Genomic DNA, 18,897 nt, shown 5'->3' on the forward strand with positions numbered 1-18,897 from the left:
CATGTGGCCCAGTGAATCCTTAGGATTAACTGTATCTCTGAATGGCTACTTTAGTGACTACCTTACCTAATATAATATATAATAATTTGGAGGTCCCCTGCATTGACTTTGAGGACCCCTTAGGGGTCCCAGACCCCCTGTTGAAGATCTCTGCAGTGGAGTATAAAGTAGTTAAGCTAAATACCCGCTAATAAATTCAGAGCTTCACAAACAGCCACATGTAGGCTGCCATCTGCTGGTCACCATTGGCACTGGTGATCCTTCTCTAGCCCTATATGGCCCCTTCACCATTTCTTGTTTTGCTTTTTTTCTCTCTACTGACAAACTTGCTAAAGAAAAATGGTGGTGTTGGTGAATAGCTGCATTTTAAGGATAATTCGGAAGTATGATTGTAGGACAAAGCAGATTTATTTCAATTTTTTGCCCTATGAACACCCTGTTGAGTTTATTGTATGCATTTGTAGGTACTTTGATTTTTAAAAAAAACATCAAACTTACTTCCAGCTGTAATCCCTTTGTTTCTCAGTGAGTTTTGTATTTATGATCACAACAGTCGTGTTAGCTCTGGTTTAGAGCTTCTCTGCTAAAGTGTCCTCACAAATGTTTCCCCAAACATTTTATTCCTTGATGTTGCCTATTTTCAGCAAACGAGTCATATTCTCACATTCCCCAGACAATAGATCATAGCGAACAGGGCAGTTAGGAGCACAACGGCAAGTATGTTTCCCATGGAAATACTTTTTTTTTTTTTTTTACTGCATTTTTGTTTCCCCTTTTGTTCGTTTTGCAAACAGCACTCCATATGTTTTACCCTCCAGCATTGGTTTTGCCTTTTTCCTTCCGAATTGAATGCCCATTGTATTTGCATGCAACGCATACAGAAGTACCTCAGTTTGCCTGCTTGTTTGACGACATTGTCTTATTAATTGTTTACATTCATTTTTATTTCTAGGTATCTGGTGCTGTAGATACATTTTTGATCTGTAAAAAATAGCACATTCAGAGTTGTGATATTCTGGCTAAATCACTAAATCTTATTTTATCTCACTGTAGAGCCAGTCTAGTAACAACATGCAGAAACACAAGTCTTCCTCCTCCTTCACTCCGTTCATCGACCCACGCCTCCTTCAAGTCTCTCCATCCACCGGCAGCGCCCTTAACAACATTGGTAAGTCCCGTCCCCCTTTGACTGCTGGGAAAAATCTGATGTTAAAAGGTTCACAGCCACAAGAGTTTTAAGGAACTTATTTATAACTTTTTATCCCAGGCCTTCATAGGCCTTTCCATCCAAAGTTCCAGCAACTGGAGGAACCAAAAATTCAGGAGCTACGAATTTTAGGAACTACAAAAGGTCCTTTTAGTATGTTGAGCAGCTTTCCATTTGCACCTCAGGCTCAGGATCATTAAGTTTTAGAAAATCAGAAGTTAATAAAACTAGGACTGTTAGGGTGGGCAACAGCAATAACAGCATTTACCTTCTTTATTAACTTTATTTATTGTTGCTTTAATTCAGTTCTACACAATATTCAAAACGTTTCTCATTAACCTTGCGTCTGACTAATCAGTATTACATTTTATTTGATTTATAGTGTCAAATCATAACAGACGTTATCTTAGAACACTTTACATATAGTGCAGTAGTGTTGATTGTTGAGACATACTCTGCCCCAGTAGATTGAACTTTGGAGCTGTCACAGCTTTTAAACAAAGTGTTCTTATCAAGGCAGTCCTCCTGTTCCCATCATCCCTCAGAGGATCGGCCATCATCAAGGCCAGATCTTTCCAGCCTTAAGGACTTTGGTATGCTGATTCATTACCTCACCTGATGCAGCTGGTGACCAGCCATTGACCTCTTAAGATTGTTCAGTCTGCATTTAATCACTGATTTGATGAGTTTAGATTTTCCTACAGATGTTTTAAGTCCAGCTGGCATGATCCACTTTCTGACACAGATACCATGATAATATGATGCAATAATATAACTATTATTATTAATAATATGAAGCAATTATTAATAATAATATGTGGCAAACGAAGGAGATCCATCCACCTTTCTAATGTTGACCATTTGACTGACCCCGACCCTGCCCGGTAAATTCTACATCCTACACCGTCCTACCTAAGCCCTTCCCTTTGACCTTTTAGGTTACGGGAACGACGCCCGGCTAGCAGAAGCGCTGAGGGCCGACCCATCTCGGAAAGGCTCCGTGGTCAACGTTAACCCGGTCAACACTCGCCCGCAGAGCGACACGCCAGAGATCCGCAAATACAAGAAGAGGTTCAACTCTGAGATCCTGTGTGCTGCACTATGGGGTAAGATATAGATTGCAACGATAAGTTAGTTTTAATTTTTCATCATTATCTAAGGCAGGTTTAACATATTATATTACCTTTTTTACTACACAACGTGTCAATAATAAAGTCATTTGTAAAAACTATTATATTCAGGGGCGCCTATGTAGCTCACCTGGTAGAGCGTGCGCCCCATGTACAGATGCTCAGTCCTTGCCGCAGCAAGTTTAATTCCGACCTGCAGCCCTTTACTGCATGTCATTCTTCCTCTCTCTTCCCCGTCATGTCTAAGATGTCCTATCAAATAAAGGCCTAAAATGCCAACAAAAATCTTAAAAAATACTATATTCAATGTCCATCAGAAAAGCTTGAGTGTTTTTCTTAGACGTCATATTTAAAAAAGTCTTCACCACCTGGTGGCAGCAAAGTCCTGACAAACCTACATACTGCATCTGGCTGACCAGATTTTTCAGTGTTGTTAGAGTTCTCCTAAGTGTGTGTGTGTGTGTGTGTGTGTGTGTGTGTGTGTGTGTGTGTGTGTGTGTGTGTGTGTGTGTGTGTGTGTGTGTGTGTGTGTGTGTGTGTGTGTGTGTGTGTGTGTGTGTGTGTGTGTGTGTGTGTGTGTGTGTGTGTGTGTGTGTGTGTGTGTAGGAGTAAACCTGTTGGTGGGAACAGAGAGTGGTCTGATGCTGTTGGATCGCAGCGGTCAGGGGAAAGTCTACCCTCTGATCAACCGACGGCGCTTCCAGCAGATGGACGTCCTGGAGGGACTCAACGTCCTGGTCACTATATCAGGTACACACACACACACACACACACGATAGGTTTATTACACTTCATGCAGACAAATTAGTCCCACTGGGATGAAGAATTGATCAATGAGATTGAGACAAACACAGATGCTATTACAATGAAAATGTATACAAATCCTGCATGCAGAGGATTGTGCATACAAATAAGTATATATATATATATATAAAATAAACATAAATTTAAATATAGTTTGAGTTAATTATGAAAATGAAAAACAGTTTCACTTCTGTTTATCCTGCTTTGTTAGCTCATAGTGCACTGTGACGCTAAAGTGTGTGTGTGTGTGTGTGTGTGTGTGTGTGTGTGTGTGTGTGTGTGTGTGTGTGTGTGTGTGTGTGTGTGTGTGTGTGTGTGTGTGTGTGTGTGTGAGTGTGAGAGTGTTTTGTCTGGTCAACTTCTCCTTCTGGCATTTACACAAATGACCACACACACCTGCAAATACACACTAAAACCTGGTTCATCTGACGTATTTTCAGACGAATTGTGCGTGTCTGCATCTGTTGTTGCATAAATATTCTTTTCTCACACACACACACACACACACACACACACACACACACACACACACACACACACACACATTCCAAGATTTCTCAGATCGAGAAAGCATCCACGTTCTTACTTCTCTTTCTCAATTTCACACACAAAGGCTGTGTAGTCAGTGTGTCACAACAGAGATATTTTTGAGCTAAACGGATGTTGAGTAAATCTCGGCTGGTTGAGACCACGTTGCGTGTACAATATGTAACTCTGACACACACTTGAGCTTTCCATGATGGAAATGAATGCCACAGAGCAACATGCGTCGATTTCCGTTGCAGGGGACCAGGGGCAGGCTGCCTCTGTGATAAACAGCTGCATGAAAAGCCAACGCAAGAATGCACGAATAAGGTGTACTCTTTTTATGGTCCTATCCTTACAGAATTTCTTTTGACTTTACTGATTGTCAGAAGACACTACCTACAGTGGTGCTAGTTTAGTGCGTTTGCCCAGTATGTGATTTAGGAATAAGGGGCCAATAGAACAATTCTAAAAATGATTAAAAGGAAGCAGGAAAACACCAGATTCATAGATGTCAATAGTTGCCTTTTGTAAGAAGGTGTCCTTTCCTGATGCCTTTTGGGTTTAGTAACACATAAATGGATAACAGATGGCTTAATATTAAATTTTCAGATCAAATCCAGTGCTTGAATTGGACCAGTTCTCATCAGTATAAAATACTAGCATGTCTGTCTTTTATCCCATAACCATATATTGTACATTCAAGTTTCAACTTTGAAGGTAATTTACTGGATGATGATGATTTGCATAGTTAGCTTTTTTTCCACTTTGGGGATGTACAGTGTTCATACCAGTATATGTTACATTAAAGCCTAGTGGTTTAGAGCACTGGCACCTTTTTAAATTCCAGTTCAAGCTCAAATCTAATTTAATGTCAAATTTCACTAGCTTAAAGGATATGTGCATAATGTTCAACTTTAAAAAAAAGTTGGGTAGAAACTAAAGTGTTGAGCATGTTTCATAATGACACTGGCATGATATGGATTGACGGGTGTAGGCAAGGAGCTCAGATAATTCTTTATTGAATGTACTACTGACTGAAAAGTATTACTTTATGTAACTCTACCAAAGTATCAACAAACTAGTAATCAGACCATTCTTACATCATCCTTCCGCTCAACAAAGCAAATCTCTTTTCTTTATTATTATATGGAATTATACACATAGTAAAAAGAGGGACAGCTGGCCATTTATTGTTTTTCAGTCTATATGTATGTACACACACACGCACACACAAAAACACAGTGTTCCTTTGCATTTTGTTATGTCCCAACTTGACCCACAACTTCCCGAAATGTTGCAAAACACTGCAGACATACACCACGGAGGAGAAAAATCCAGCCATATGAAATTTATTATTTCTAGACTGATCTTAGCAGCAGTAAAGATGAGAATGCAATCATTCAGACAATGTTAAATAAAAAATTGAGAATCATTGCAGACTACAGTAGAATAAAATCTCAGCCAGCAGCCAATAAGGACATTCTAAGTGGCTTTTAGGGTTACTGTGAATAGTCAAAGTCTAAAGAGGCCAAAACTCCTGCAACACTTGTAGTATAAAGAACAACTTTATTGAGAAACCAGAGCATTTCGGCTTGCAACCTTTATCAGGGTATGCACAGACTGACCATATCCACATCTATCTATAAATTGCAAGAATGTCTGTCTGTCTGTGTGTGTGTGTTATTCGCATATCTCTCGAACCGTTAGTCCGATGGATTCCAAACTTGACAGGTGTCCTGCTACGGGCACAAGTAAGTGCAGTACCATAGTAGTAGAAATGCAAAAGATATCATTAAATATATATCGCTAAAAGAAGCACACATTGGCTTTAGCCGCTGGCCACTCCCCCTCTCGTACTGTACATTGACTGAGCACTACACAGGACCAGACACAGAGAGGGTCGAAGAAACCACCTGAGCTTTGGCAGCTAAAATGTGACATACACCTCAGACCCACAACAATGTGCAAAGTAGCACTACTTTGGACTGTCTTTGACTTTGAATAAACAAACGACAATTCACGAATTTAAGGACGTTTCAGAATCCCACACATGCAAAGCACAACCAGACAACAAGTGGCAGACAGAGCGTGATGCCATTTATAGGCAGGCTACCAGACACCAGTTTTTGAGTCATGTCGTTGTCTGTGTTTGGGGGCGTTTGGTGGGAAGGTAACCATGCCACACGCAGACGCCACATGCACATCAACGTTAGCTACGTGATTGCTGGATATACCAAACTAACTTTTCGTCACTTTCCTGGAGCACAAGCGGATAGCTGAAAGGAACATCGCAACTGTTGTGTGGAAGGTTGGCGAAAAAAGGCGCTACGCTTTTCATTCTATTTTTTCGCTGAGAGGAAACTCAATAAAAAGCCATTTGCCAACACTAAATATCAAACAAAAGCCAGAAACTATATAGTATTAAGTTGCTGTGAGCTGTAGCCTACATTCACCACTTCTAACCAGAGGCAGAATATAATGTACTCTCGGAGATAAATCCCCTACTTCACAGTCAAGCCACTAAACCTGTATGGAAATTAACACCTGAAATGTTAAATTTGTTAAAAATCCTACATCTCTCTCTCTGTCTCTCTCTGTAATGGAAAATTCCGCTTCCAACCTGTAGGGGGACCGAAGCGGGAAAAGTTCTCTAGTGTTGCTTTAACTTGATTTCACCTCTCTCAATCTATGACAGGTAAGAAAAACAAGCTCCGTGTGTACTACCTGTCCTGGCTGAGGAACAAGATCCTGCACAATGACCCTGAGGTGGAGAAGAAACAGGGTTGGACCACCGTAGGAGACCTGGAGGGCTGTGTCCACTACAACGTTGGTAGGTCACATAACTCACAGCCTTAATAAACAGTTAATAAACAGCAATATTAGGAATTTTGATTTATGGGCACATATAATGCAAATTATGAATTGGATGAAGGCCTGAAATGGTTATGTTTGGGCATCCCTGTAGCCTAAGATGCATACCATTATTGGCAACCTCCTGGTTCAGTTCTGGCTAAGAATCTTTCTTTCATGTCATGTCCCCTTCTCTTTCTTTCCATTCTGTCTCTGCTGTTAACTATCAAATGAAGCCAATCATTTTAAGCCTTGAGAGGATTCAGTTTATTGTTTAACCATTGCCTTTATCATTCATCACTAATTAATCTGATTGTTTTTATTTTTAAATGACATCGTCTTTTTACCTTGAAAACAAAAGGTATCTGCTCAGCTAACTGTCCCTGCTTTGTTATGAGTGCATGTCCCATCATAATTAAATCCAGTTACATCTGGATTCAAATGGGGGACTCTTTAAAGCAACCCTACAGGTTGTCTCATTGGAACTACAACTCGCGCTACCCAACGCAAGTTGTAGTTCCAATGAGACAGTGTCTCATTGGAACTACAGCTGCAGCTAAAAGGTACATTGTGTTGCTTTAAGTTTACAAACTCAGTGTAGATATAAGAGTGAGTGCAGGCATACTAGACATGCATGCCACAGATAATGGCTGGAAGTAAAAAGTAAAGTCTAAGGAAGGAAAGCCCTTGATTAAGTAATATTGTGGTAACGATGACCGAGTGGACGTCTCTAAAGTTCAGAATGTCCTAACGGTAGTGCCACTGAGCAAAGACCAGCACTTCCTGTTGGAAACCCCTCAACATTGATCAGAGCGGTCAATCGGGAAATCCATTTCCAGTTGTATTCATGCATGTCCATCGATTTCTTGTCAGATTTAATTTTTCTGAATTACAGCTGGCAGAGTTTGAACAACACTTGTGGAAAGTACAGGACTTTCCAAAGAAAAACATTATCTGTGAAAACTGACAAAATGTCAAAACTCTGCACACCTTTCTGTGACTGTCACCCACTGATAGATGTTGGTTGAGTTTTACTGCACATTAGAAATACTAAACTCTTCAATTATAACTTCTTCAATTGAATGATTCTCAAAACTCCTCTTGTACAGATGTTTGGTCAAGGAGGAGCTATGTACAGACTTTATGAAAACTAAGATACATTTTTAAAGTTCTAAATGGCTATTAGTTGAACCCTTTGTTTTCCTTTAAATCCTCTCATATTTACAGTGTAGAGTAAATTAATCATTGATACCCGAGAACAAGATACTGCCATGCACAAGCTGTGTTTGAGAGGATTATAAACTAAGATTATATGGCATGAATGAATCCGTTTCTTTTTAAATGTTTTTGATAACAATCCAGAAAAAAATAAGACTATTAAAATAAATGCAATGGAAGCCTTCTGTAGTTGGAGCATTTACTGTTTTTCTTTGTGACTTGCAGGGACTGACAGTTTTTTCTAGTTTTTCTGTGCACTGAATATTGCAGAAGGAAAGGAAATCACCTAATCATGCATGGGGTCACGAAATCCAAATGAACATCAGTTTCAATCAATTTGCTTTTGCAAAGTGAAACTCCGTTAATGAATAAGGACATCACATTACGAGATGACAAGTTGATGAAAATGATTGTGGATAAACTACCAAAGTAGCTAGGAGAGTCAACAACGGCCAAACAAACCAACCTTTTACGGTAGTGTGCAGCTGATGCTGGTTTACGACCCTGATGCCAATTATACTCTTTTGTGTTCTCATGTTCTGTTTTGATTTTTGTTCCCCAGTGAAATATGAGAGGATCAAATTCTTAGTTCTGGCTTTGAAGAACTCAGTGGAGGTCTACGCCTGGGCACCCAAGCCTTACCACAAGTTCATGGCCTTCAAGGTGAGTCAATCAACTGGCTTAGCTGGTTAGCTGAGGCATGTGTGAACTTATCCTTTGTTGTTAATGATGACAAACAAAGTTTTGCATCTCTAAAGTTGTTTCAGTGAATTAAAATTTTATTGTGTCTGCGATGTATTTACACTTGAATTTATTTTATGTATTTTCTTTGTGCTGTATTATTATCCAGAATGCATGTTGATGCCAAGGTTTAAAACAGGTCAACAATTAAATTCACAGTTGCATTATTCATGTGTTGATTAAACTACGGAATAATAGAAAAACTGTTTGTACAGCTTGCTGTCAACATTGATAACCTCCACCCTGGCAAATATTGACTAATCTGATGTTCAAGCTTCTGCTGGCTGACTAAACAAGAGGGAGAAAAACTGTTTTTCTGACCTGTGTGCTTTAGTCTTTCGGTGACCTGGTGCACAAGCCCCTGCTGGTGGACCTGACTGTGGAGGAGGGTCAGAGGTTAAAGGTTATCTACGGCTCATCTTCAGGCTTCCACGCTGTGGATGTCGACTCTGGGGCTGTCTATGACATCTACCTGCCTACACATGTAAGAACACACGTGCATAATATCTCACATGCATGTTTGCTGGTGCCTCAAATTATATTTCAGTTTTTTAATGGCAAGATTTTGTCAAGTTTCTCAGACAGACAATTTCATTTTCACTGTTGCTATATTTTTCATGGCCTGAATTACGAACTGTGAGTTTCCAGTAGGGCTTTTATCGTTATCGCGATATCAACTTGCACAATAAACACATCGCGAAAGACACTTAGAGATAAGAGAGCATCATCTACGACTCTCATTCTTTTTTAATGGTGCTTTTCATGTCAATCCAATGTTCAATTCAGGATTTTTTATTTATTTATTTTTTTCGTTTTTTCAAATTCAACAAGCAATTTGCTGTATTTTAGAAGAATACTGAAAGCAGCAGAAATCCAGAACTGAGTATACTTTAATATCCGTTTATCACGAGCGATATTCAACAACCTTATTGCATATAGCATATTTCCTCATTTCGTGCAGCCCTGAATTATGAACTTTTTTAAGTTTCCAGGCATTAATTAATATAAATTCAACGTTTTGAAAAGATTTATTTTCAGTTGTCTTGTGTATTGCTCTGCTGCTGTAGTTGATCATAGATGCCAATGGTGCAGTTAAATCATTTTATAAAATGGTCTCAAAGAAAGTCCTCAGCAGACACCATGTTGGTGTTATGTGTCCCTGCAGATCCAGACCAGTATCCAGTCTCACGCCATCATCATCTTGCCCAACACTGACGGCATCGAGCTGCTGGTGTGCTACGAGGACGAGGGTGTTTACGTGAACACCTATGGACGCATCACCAAGGATGTAGTGCTGCAGTGGGGGGAGATGCCGACCTCAGTGGGTGAGTCAGTGGCAAAAGTTGCACTAACGCACAGCTTACAGTTTTTCTTCATACATTTGTCTATGCATCACAACTCCCTAAAATAAAGTAATGTCTACTTGCCAACCCTCTTCACATCTCGCATGCAACATATCAATCAGTTCCACCAAAGGAGGATTTTTCCCTTCCTGAGGTTGTTACATTTGAGTATTTACCGGCCTGAAACTACTAACTCATTTAACATTTCAGGAAACAAAAAGAATGATTAGAAAAGGAAGAGAATACTAATTAGTCCTGTGTTTTTCTTTTTTCCTGACCTGCGTGGCCCCCTCAGAGTTATCTTGGGACTTCTTAAAGAGGACAAGACCCTCGGGTTTTAAAGCAACACAATAACAAAGCAACAATGGCAAACATTAAAGTGCTGATTTTCTATTATGTAATAATTTTACTATGTGTTTGTTTCTTCCTCTAATATGTTAACTGTGTACATTATTTATTGGTTAATATATCCCTGATAGCTAACACATGCACACTGCTAATGTGTTTCGCCTACACAAGCCACTTAATTAATAATTTGCCCTGTAGCCACACACACACACACACACACACCTACCTACCTACCTTTAGAGCAATCAGTATATCGATTAACTCAAATACCTCTTTTTAGCCTACATTCGTTCCAACCAGATCATGGGTTGGGGAGAGAAGGCCATAGAGATCCGCTCGGTGGAGACCGGCCATCTGGATGGCGTCTTCATGCACAAGAGAGCCCAGAGACTCAAGTTCCTCTGTGAAAGAAATGACAAGGTGAGACCTCCATGTATACCTTCAAGAACACATTCTGAGCTGATCTGTAAAGTGGGATTAGTTACTTAGTTAATTAATTAGTTAAAATTAGTTAATTAGGAATTATTAGTCATCATTACTGGCATCAATGACTATACCTGAGATTGGGGGCAAAAACACCACACGTTAAAAGTTTAAACCATCCACTACACATTAAGAGATTTTTTTTTTTTTTTATCCCAATGTTTGACTCACTGTAGGGCATTTAAGAGGACGCAATGGATCCAGTTCAAATATCCCCTTGCCATTCAAATTGAATTAGATTATAGCTTTTAAGATAATGCTGCTACTCTTTTTTTGTTTAACATGAAAATGGCTATATCTGCCACAAAAAAAGGGGGGGCCTTCCATTTCTATTATTAAGTGGCTTATTAACCATCCAAACCGCACAGCAATTACCACTCAGAGCCTGTCAGATGTAACTATAGGTAAAACTCCTCAAGGTCCTCAAAAGTCTGTGTGGAAGTAACTTTAAACTGCTCTAATATCTCTTCTCCCTTTGACTTTGCTGACCAATGAGAGAGGACATTTGTTCTTCTCTCTGTGGTTCTTTAGCTGTGCTTGTACAGGAAAATATTACTGTAGCATACGGGAATAGGTTTTCTTTCCAGAATTTTTTTTAAATATGCCCTTTCTTAGTCAGTTAGTTGAATAGTCTGTTTGGTAGGTTTGTTCAGCTAAGACATTTCTAGTCAATATAGTTTTGGGAAATAAGCTGTTGGTCATTAGTGGGCAATGTAATATAAAAAAACACAACTGTGTTGAGAAGTCCTTCTAATTTACATGACTGCATTCATTTATTAGGGCCAGTAACACTGGAGATCATTTTATTTATTCATTCATGCAATTATTTTGTGTAAATTAAACCCATTTCCTAAATTGCAACTTTTTTCCCTAATCCAAACAAAGATGGGAATGGAAAATTACATATTTCCTTGCTCAATTTGCATGACATGAACCAACATTTCTTTTATTATCAGTTAAATATTGTCTACATTAAAGCTGCAGTGGGTAAAATGCTAGAATTTGAAGTAGTGTGAGCTCTTCCTGCAGCTCTCCCTCTCCGTGACACGGGCAATGCGTGCACAGAACAGCCAATAGGAACGCGCTCTTTCTCTGAAATGACCTGTGATTGACCAGTCTCCCGCCAAATTACTAAATTACTTACCGCAGCTTTAATAATAACAGTACTTTCCATAATTTACCTACCCTCATTGAGATCTAGATTTACTTTCAAGACAGACATGAGGGGAAAAAAAGCATTCACAGACAACCACCATATGAGAAAAGATTTATACAGGTTTATTATATATTTTTGTGTTGTAATGTATATTATATTAGTTTTACTGATTTAGTACATGGATAATATATTATCAGTACCAGGATTGTTAACAAAAAAGCTTGATCAGAATATCATTAGTATTGCCACAAAAAAATGGCTGTTAATTCAGGTTTCATCTGTGTTCAAATTCAAACTGCACCTGAAAACGAGTGAATGGAGACTGTGAGAGTGTTATTGTACCTAGTAGTGAAATCTCCATCTGTCTGTCCCTCCTCTTCAGGTGTTCTTCGCCTCTGTTCGGTCTGGAGGCTCCAGCCAGGTCTACTTTATGACTCTGGGCCGAAGCAACCTGCTCAGCTGGTAGAGGTCCACACCCTGCCCTCTTCCTTCTCCTCATTGTCCTCCACCCTCGCTAACACTGGATCTCAGAACCCACCGTCGATGTCTTGTCAGCCCTCGGACAACCAAAAGAGAACAAAATCAACAACGAACCAGCCCTCTGAAGCAGTCAACAGCAATGACTTCACCTTTCTTCTGGAGCTGCAGCCTTGCTGCATCAGTGCTCCGGGGCCGCCTGTGACGCAGCGACAACCGGTCAAGTCACACAGTCATCGCCCCCTGAAATGCCTGAAGTGATGACATCAACGATGAATTAATATATGAAAGAAAGTAAAAAAATAAATTAAATGTGAATTTAGGTAAAGGGGGCAAATTACATTTTGCTTCCCTCTCCGTTTTCTTGGTGCTTATCAGATTATGATAAGATATATATATTTTTTTTTTACCTCTGCAGCATTTCCATGCTCCTGGGCAGGTCAGTAAGCTTAAGGTCTTTTAACTACTAGTACTGCTACCACTATTATTACAACTGCTACTACCTTCTGCAGGTCTGCCTCTTGTAAGAGCGTTCACCCTCTGCCCCATGTTCCTGCCCTCCGCCCTTTCTTATGAGCGCTTCATGGGGCCGGTGGAGTGGGAGTCTGTCGTATTAATGCTACAGTAGTGTGTGTAAATGTACTTCAGTTTGGTCCAATTACTGCTGACATGCTGGATAGAGGTCGAGACTGTCAGCCAGGGGGCAATTGTAAAATAAAAAAACACTCGGAGCCAGTTGGACTTGTCATGGTGACAAGCGGGGGAAAGGGGCCTAATAGTTTGAGGTTCTACTTTAAGTCTGATCGATGGGACTCGACAGGTGGGTGTGTATGTCGTTGAAGTATTGTGTTGTTTGGACATGTGCTTTAAAAAAAAAAAGAAAAAAAGAGGATTATAGAAAGACGCTGAAGCAGATGGATTTCAGAATAGTATTTTTTGAATTATTACTATTATTATTCCTTGAAGATAAATGTAACTATGTGGAGTAAAACATGTCTTTTAACTTGTTTTTTAAGATTTACGCACATCCACCCACAGTTTGCTTGCTTTTACTCTGAACCCACAGAAGTGCAAGATGTGTTTGTCTAAGAAAAAAGTGATGTGGGTGTGGTCCAAAAAAGAAAAGGTGTCTATGTACAATAAAAAAGTTCACTGAATCTTCCAGATAGTGTCAGGGGTCATGTTTTTCCCCCCACCAGTCAAACATGACCACCTAAACTCATCTCGGGTAGGGAGGTCAGCCAGTGTCTCTCAACTGGAGAAACTTGAACTGCTGTGAATACTCAGATATAAAATAAGAAAAAAGATGATAATGAAGCGATATGGTAGAGAAGAAAGTTCAGTATGTGTGTGTGCGCGCGGTCAGAGAGATAAGTGTCATCGACAAATTGGATTTTCGTGGCAGAGATAAACGCATGGTCAGCAGGTTTGGTTCAGCAGAGGATTTTTTTTCTGGAAGGCGGTTTTCTATCTTCCATTTCAAAACATTTTTCATTTGTATCATTTGTATGAATGCAATGCACTAAGTGTTAAGAATGTAGAAAGACTTATTACTGTGTGGTGGTCCAAGGCATGAGATGATGTTTTTGCTTTGTATCTTGTCACAAGTGATCAATCCTAGATGTTCAATTTTGAGATATAGACGATTGAAAGCTACAGCAGTGGAGACTCTACGTCAGGTGTAGATATTTTCCGGGGGAGGGGGGATGGGGCATTCTCCATTTGCAACCTTTCCACAGCAGTGAGAATCTGCTTGAGAACTGAGGGGGGGTTTTCTGGCGAGTACGTCAGGCACTCTTTCCTATGAAACACGGACATAAACCTTATCAGTACAACACTCAGACTCTGGATTTCAGTGTTACTCTGATAAAGTGTTACAAAACGAGCAACACGGAGCAAAACCTTTCCTCACTCTGCCCCCCCCAGATACACACACACACACACACACACACACACACACTCACTTTCTGCTACAGCTGTTATTTAAGTTGTCTGTATATGTGAAAGACTGGGCAGCAAACTGCAGCTTCAATGTCCTTCAGGCCTTCTGCTGAGCTGGATTTTCCTCCATTTCCACAGCGACTCTGAAAGACTGCACATTGTTCACTGAGAAAAGGGGCAAAGGAGAGTTCAATTTGTGCTCTCACTTCATGTCCAAACAGATCACAAACAAGTTTACCTTGGGTGTATTTTTCCTCTGACGATAACAATTACACACGTGAGCAGTGTTTTTGACATGTGAAAATGTCAGTTTGTCACAAACTTTTATCCCTCTTAACAGAAAAGCCGTTTGGACACCCCCAATGCTGTGTCGTCTGAGGTCTGTGTGTGCAGTAGTACCCAGTGTGTGTCTCTTATTGCATCAAGGCCTTGATGAGTGGCTGTATTGATTTCATGAAAAAAATGTGGTTATTATTGATCTTCTTAATGGGCTAAAAAAGGATGGGAGCTAAGTCTATATCTGATGAGAAAAAACGGTCGCTTTCCGACTCACATTGGAAAAAGTGCCAAGTGGGCAGCATTTAAAACGTGTAAACATTGTTATGAAAACCACTACTTGGAAATCCTTAAAAAAAAAAAAAAAAATCATTTGAAGCATTGTGTATTCTTAAGTTTTAGAGCTAGTCGGAAAGCTTAACAATAGTTTCTGTAAGTCTATGTACACGTAAATATGCGGCTGCGGTGGTTTAATATTATTACGCTCACCTTAGGTGGAGAAAATGTTTACAGAGGCAATGTTTTGTTACACTAATGTGCATCATGATATTTATGTTTAATGCATTTGCGTCTTGGTTCTTTAATTCTTTGTTTGGATATTTTCATTCTTTTGTCATATCCCCCCCCTACCCCACTAAACAACCTACTTACAAAACGATAAAGAACACACGTGCTGTTCATTTCAGGAATTCACATAGCGCTGCTTCAACCTGGACACATTACAGTAACGTTCCCTGCAGGCTTGGACGTGAGGCGACGTGTTTTTTCCTCTGCTGTTTCTGCCATGCTACTCTAACTTATGTCCTCTCTGTGTATGACAGGAAGTCATGTATTTTCCTGAAGTTTTTTTTTTTCTTCGAATAAACTTTGAAAAGAAATTTTAAAAGAAGAGTTTGTTCTATCTCTGAAAGGCCAATGCTGCAGTTTGTTCCCCAAACACAAATGCAAACATGTTGAAAAGAGACATGTTGTAACACATGTTGGCTAACAGAAACCCTTCACACGTCAGTTTGTACAGTTCAGGTCCATTTCAACAGATTTTCTTTTTAAAAAATGCTACTTCATATTTCCTTGAACATTATAAAGTTGTTTGTTTCCACATAAACCCACACTCAGTTAAACAATAATGAACTACTAAACTAAAATTATATAACATGGAAACTGTTCAGTCATTCACAATACAGTTATGTTGAATTCGCCATGAATGTGTTGGAAATGTAATCCATCCTGTTCAAATGTTTGATCTTGCTATGAGTGAGATGTCTGATGTAAGGGGCTAGTTATTGGCATGTGAAGTTTGTTCCCTGAAAGACAGGGTTTTTATACACAATATGTGTGTGTTTAAAATTAAAACTTGCTGAAAATTCACAGTTAAAAAAATCCACAAGGGTTTGGCTTGTGTTGTACAAATTAGGGTAAGATCATTAGGTTGGGTGTGGCATAAAGGTCTTTGGTTAGGTTTTTATTTACTTTAACTTTAAAAACTACTCTGGTTGAGTCCATGCAGCCTTGAATTTGTCATAACTTTGTGACGAAACAATGGCATTTATTCTCTGTCATTTACCATGAGAGCAGATTTCTGTAGGCTATCTTCAAATCTCCCCAGTAAGCCTTACTGTATCTCATCTTTAACATTTAAGATGTTAAAAAGATGCCACCACTGTAGATATCAAACTTTATTTAATTTTTGCTGCTGCATTTTGGCTATGTCACCAAGAGGAACTGCTTTTTTCACAGTTGCACAAAATGTATTGGTCTCCAGATTGATAGCTCTTGAACACAAATGGGTTCAGTTGGCCCAAAAGTGTAATATACTGATATGTTGAGTGGCTGGGAGTAGAGCTGCAAAAATTAATCAATTAGTTGTCAACTATTAAATTAATCGCCAACTATTTTGGTATGGGTTAATCGTTTGGGGTCATTTACTATGAAAAAAAAGTAAAGAATTCTTTGATTCCAGCTTCCTAAATGTGATTACTTTCAAGATTCTTCACTCCTCTGTGACAGTAAGCTGAATATCTTTGAGTTGTGGACAAAACAAGACATTTGAGAACATCATATTGGGGTTTGGAAAACACTGATTGGTCTATAAAATGTCAGAAAATGGTGATGATCAACTAATTGAAAAATGGAGAAAATTATCGACACATTAATAGACAATGAAAATATCAGTTGGATGCAGCCCTAGCTACAAAAACAAAACCGGTCTGTCTAAACTGTTTAGTCATCTGTCCAGTGTTACTGAGTATCAGGATACAACAGGTAATGAGCCCATCTGGAGAATTCCCAAAACATGCAACAGCTCTTGCTTTCTCAATGACCAGTCATTAGAGTATAATGAATGGTATGTTCTGTTTCGGTCACCTTTTAACCTGCATGCTTCAAAGATACTGGCAGAACACAGCTATTGCATTTGAAAGGCCTGTTTTTACTTGCTTATTGTTCATTTTGTACTAAGTAGTATCCCTCCCTAGCAAAACTACAATAATAAACAATAATTCCAGTTATTTGTGAAAATCCTAAAAATATGAATGTCTGCCAGGTAAACTACAAAAAAAGGGGGGTCAATCTGTTTTCAGGTCTTGGTGAGAGTCTTAAGACTCAGGGCTAAATTAGCTGCGACTAGCATAACACTGCTGGATCTCCAAACGAACTGTTGATGGTTGAGTTACCTTGTGACATTGTTGACAGTGTCATAGGAGTATGCTAAATCGATGGGAGTACTCCTTTAAATCTAGTTTGATGATACAAAAACTCATTTGTGGAAATGGCAAATGGAAATCTGAGCAGAACTACAAAGTCTAAATGTGACAAAAATGTATTGAAGAGTACTCACGTCATCTGCATAGTCTGTCTATTTTGGAAAGTGTTCAGTCACGATCAATATGTCAGCCACATCGAGTAATCCACAATGATGCACAATGGGGGGACACCATAGTTTCTACGCAGGGAGATGCCAGAACAGTGAGTCACACTGCTATTACACAGCTGTTTTTAAAAATATGTTTATACAGGGAAGTTGTTCTTCAGGCACAGTCCGCTTACATGAAGTATTTGTATTTTACTGCTTTTTAGCAACAGCCTGCTTCGCACACACACACAAATTCAGAGAGGTTCACAAAAGAAGCCTGTTAGCTAGCCAACTTGTTGGCTACGCTCTGTCCCTGCCCGTCTTCCCGCGGGGCATTGTGTATCTAACTTGCAACTCAGCATGCATGGTTGCAGACAATTGACAGTCAGAGCGAAACAGAAAAATTCCGTAATAATCTTTCAGCATGTTGTATTTTAAATGGTCTAGGAGAAAACTAGACTTCTGCACCGCCTCGACTCTTTAAAAAAAAAAAAATTTAATTTTCAGATAATCTAGCTGTGACGGGAGACTTTGGCCAATCACAGGTAAGTTCAGAGAGAGGACGGAGAGGGAGTGCTGCAGGAGAAGGTCTCATTCTGCCTTTTTTTTTGCATTCTGCCCACTGCCGCTTTAATAAACCACAAAAATAACCAAACCTAAACTCAGCCCGAACTTAACCCTTGTGTTGTCCTTCGGGTCCCAGTGACCCGAAGGACAACACAAGGATGATGTACTTCCGTTTACTTTGTTGAGAATTGCTCTCTAAACCCTGTTTCTTGTAAAGTAAGTAAGTAAAGTTTATTTCTAGAACACATTTAAACACAGTTTAAGCTGACCAAAATGCTGTACAAACAAGAACTAAGGTGCTGTATTAACCCTTGTTTAGAGAGCAATTCTCAACAAAGTAAACGGAAGTACATAATCCTTGTGTTGTCCTTCGGGTCACTGGGACCCGAAGGGCAACACAAGGGTTAAAGCTTTTCCCAACAAAATGGCAGGCCTGGTAAAAGCAATCTATTGTCACCTAAAGCTTCTTTACAGTGCCATTCTTCCCCTGGTTTCTACCTACCGCAATATCAAAAGTCCCCTGCCCTGATAAATGTGAAAATGGTCACATACTATTTTAAAAGAAAAATTAGGGAGTGTGGCTGCCGGACACGTCATTACAGTATGGCTGGCTTGTTATTCACTAATCATGAGGTATAAAAGCTGACAAAACAACACAGAAGCGGTCACCACAGCCTGTGAGCTGTGCTGCTACTCCAGTTTAACTAATAAGCCCTCTCATCAAATGACTGAGCAACTCTGGAACAAGTTAAAAGGCCACATCAACAGATCATCAAATGATCAGCTTGGGAGCTTAAAATAACATAAATAGATGACAATACAGAGCAATAGTTACCAAAATGCATTGGTTGAAAATGACAACTCATTCAAATACAAGTAACAAATGTCCAATCTTAGGTCAAGAGCTGAATAATGGAAACTAAAGTTTTTATTCATGATAAAATTAAAACAAGTTAAAATAATAATTGGCTTAGAGA

General features: G+C 39.4%; 1 protein-coding gene across 11 annotated transcripts in view; it reads left to right on the plus strand.

Annotated features, from left to right (window-relative positions):
* The window catches only part of LOC120569244 (mitogen-activated protein kinase kinase kinase kinase 4-like), a 113,814-nt gene extending 98,426 nt beyond the window's left edge, over nt 1-15,388 (plus strand). For 7 of the 11 annotated variants that reach the window (XM_039817043.1, XM_039817048.1, XM_039817046.1 and 4 more), the window contains 9 exons: nt 1,054-1,168; nt 2,125-2,313; nt 2,944-3,087; nt 6,365-6,499; nt 8,300-8,400; nt 8,813-8,962; nt 9,644-9,803; nt 10,450-10,589; nt 12,191-15,388. In XM_039817043.1, the coding sequence (XP_039672977.1) occupies nt 1,054-1,168; nt 2,125-2,313; nt 2,944-3,087; nt 6,365-6,499; nt 8,300-8,400; nt 8,813-8,962; nt 9,644-9,803; nt 10,450-10,589; nt 12,191-12,274 (1,218 nt within the window). In that variant the 3' untranslated portion in view covers nt 12,275-15,388. The other 4 variants (XM_039817044.1, XM_039817049.1, XM_039817055.1 and 1 more) reach the window with 2 other exon arrangements.
* The last annotated feature ends 3,509 nt before the right edge of the window (nt 15,389-18,897 follow it).

Source organism: Perca fluviatilis, chromosome 12, assembly GCF_010015445.1.
Source record: "Perca fluviatilis chromosome 12, GENO_Pfluv_1.0, whole genome shotgun sequence".
NCBI classification, from domain to species: domain Eukaryota; kingdom Metazoa; phylum Chordata; class Actinopteri; order Perciformes; family Percidae; genus Perca; species Perca fluviatilis.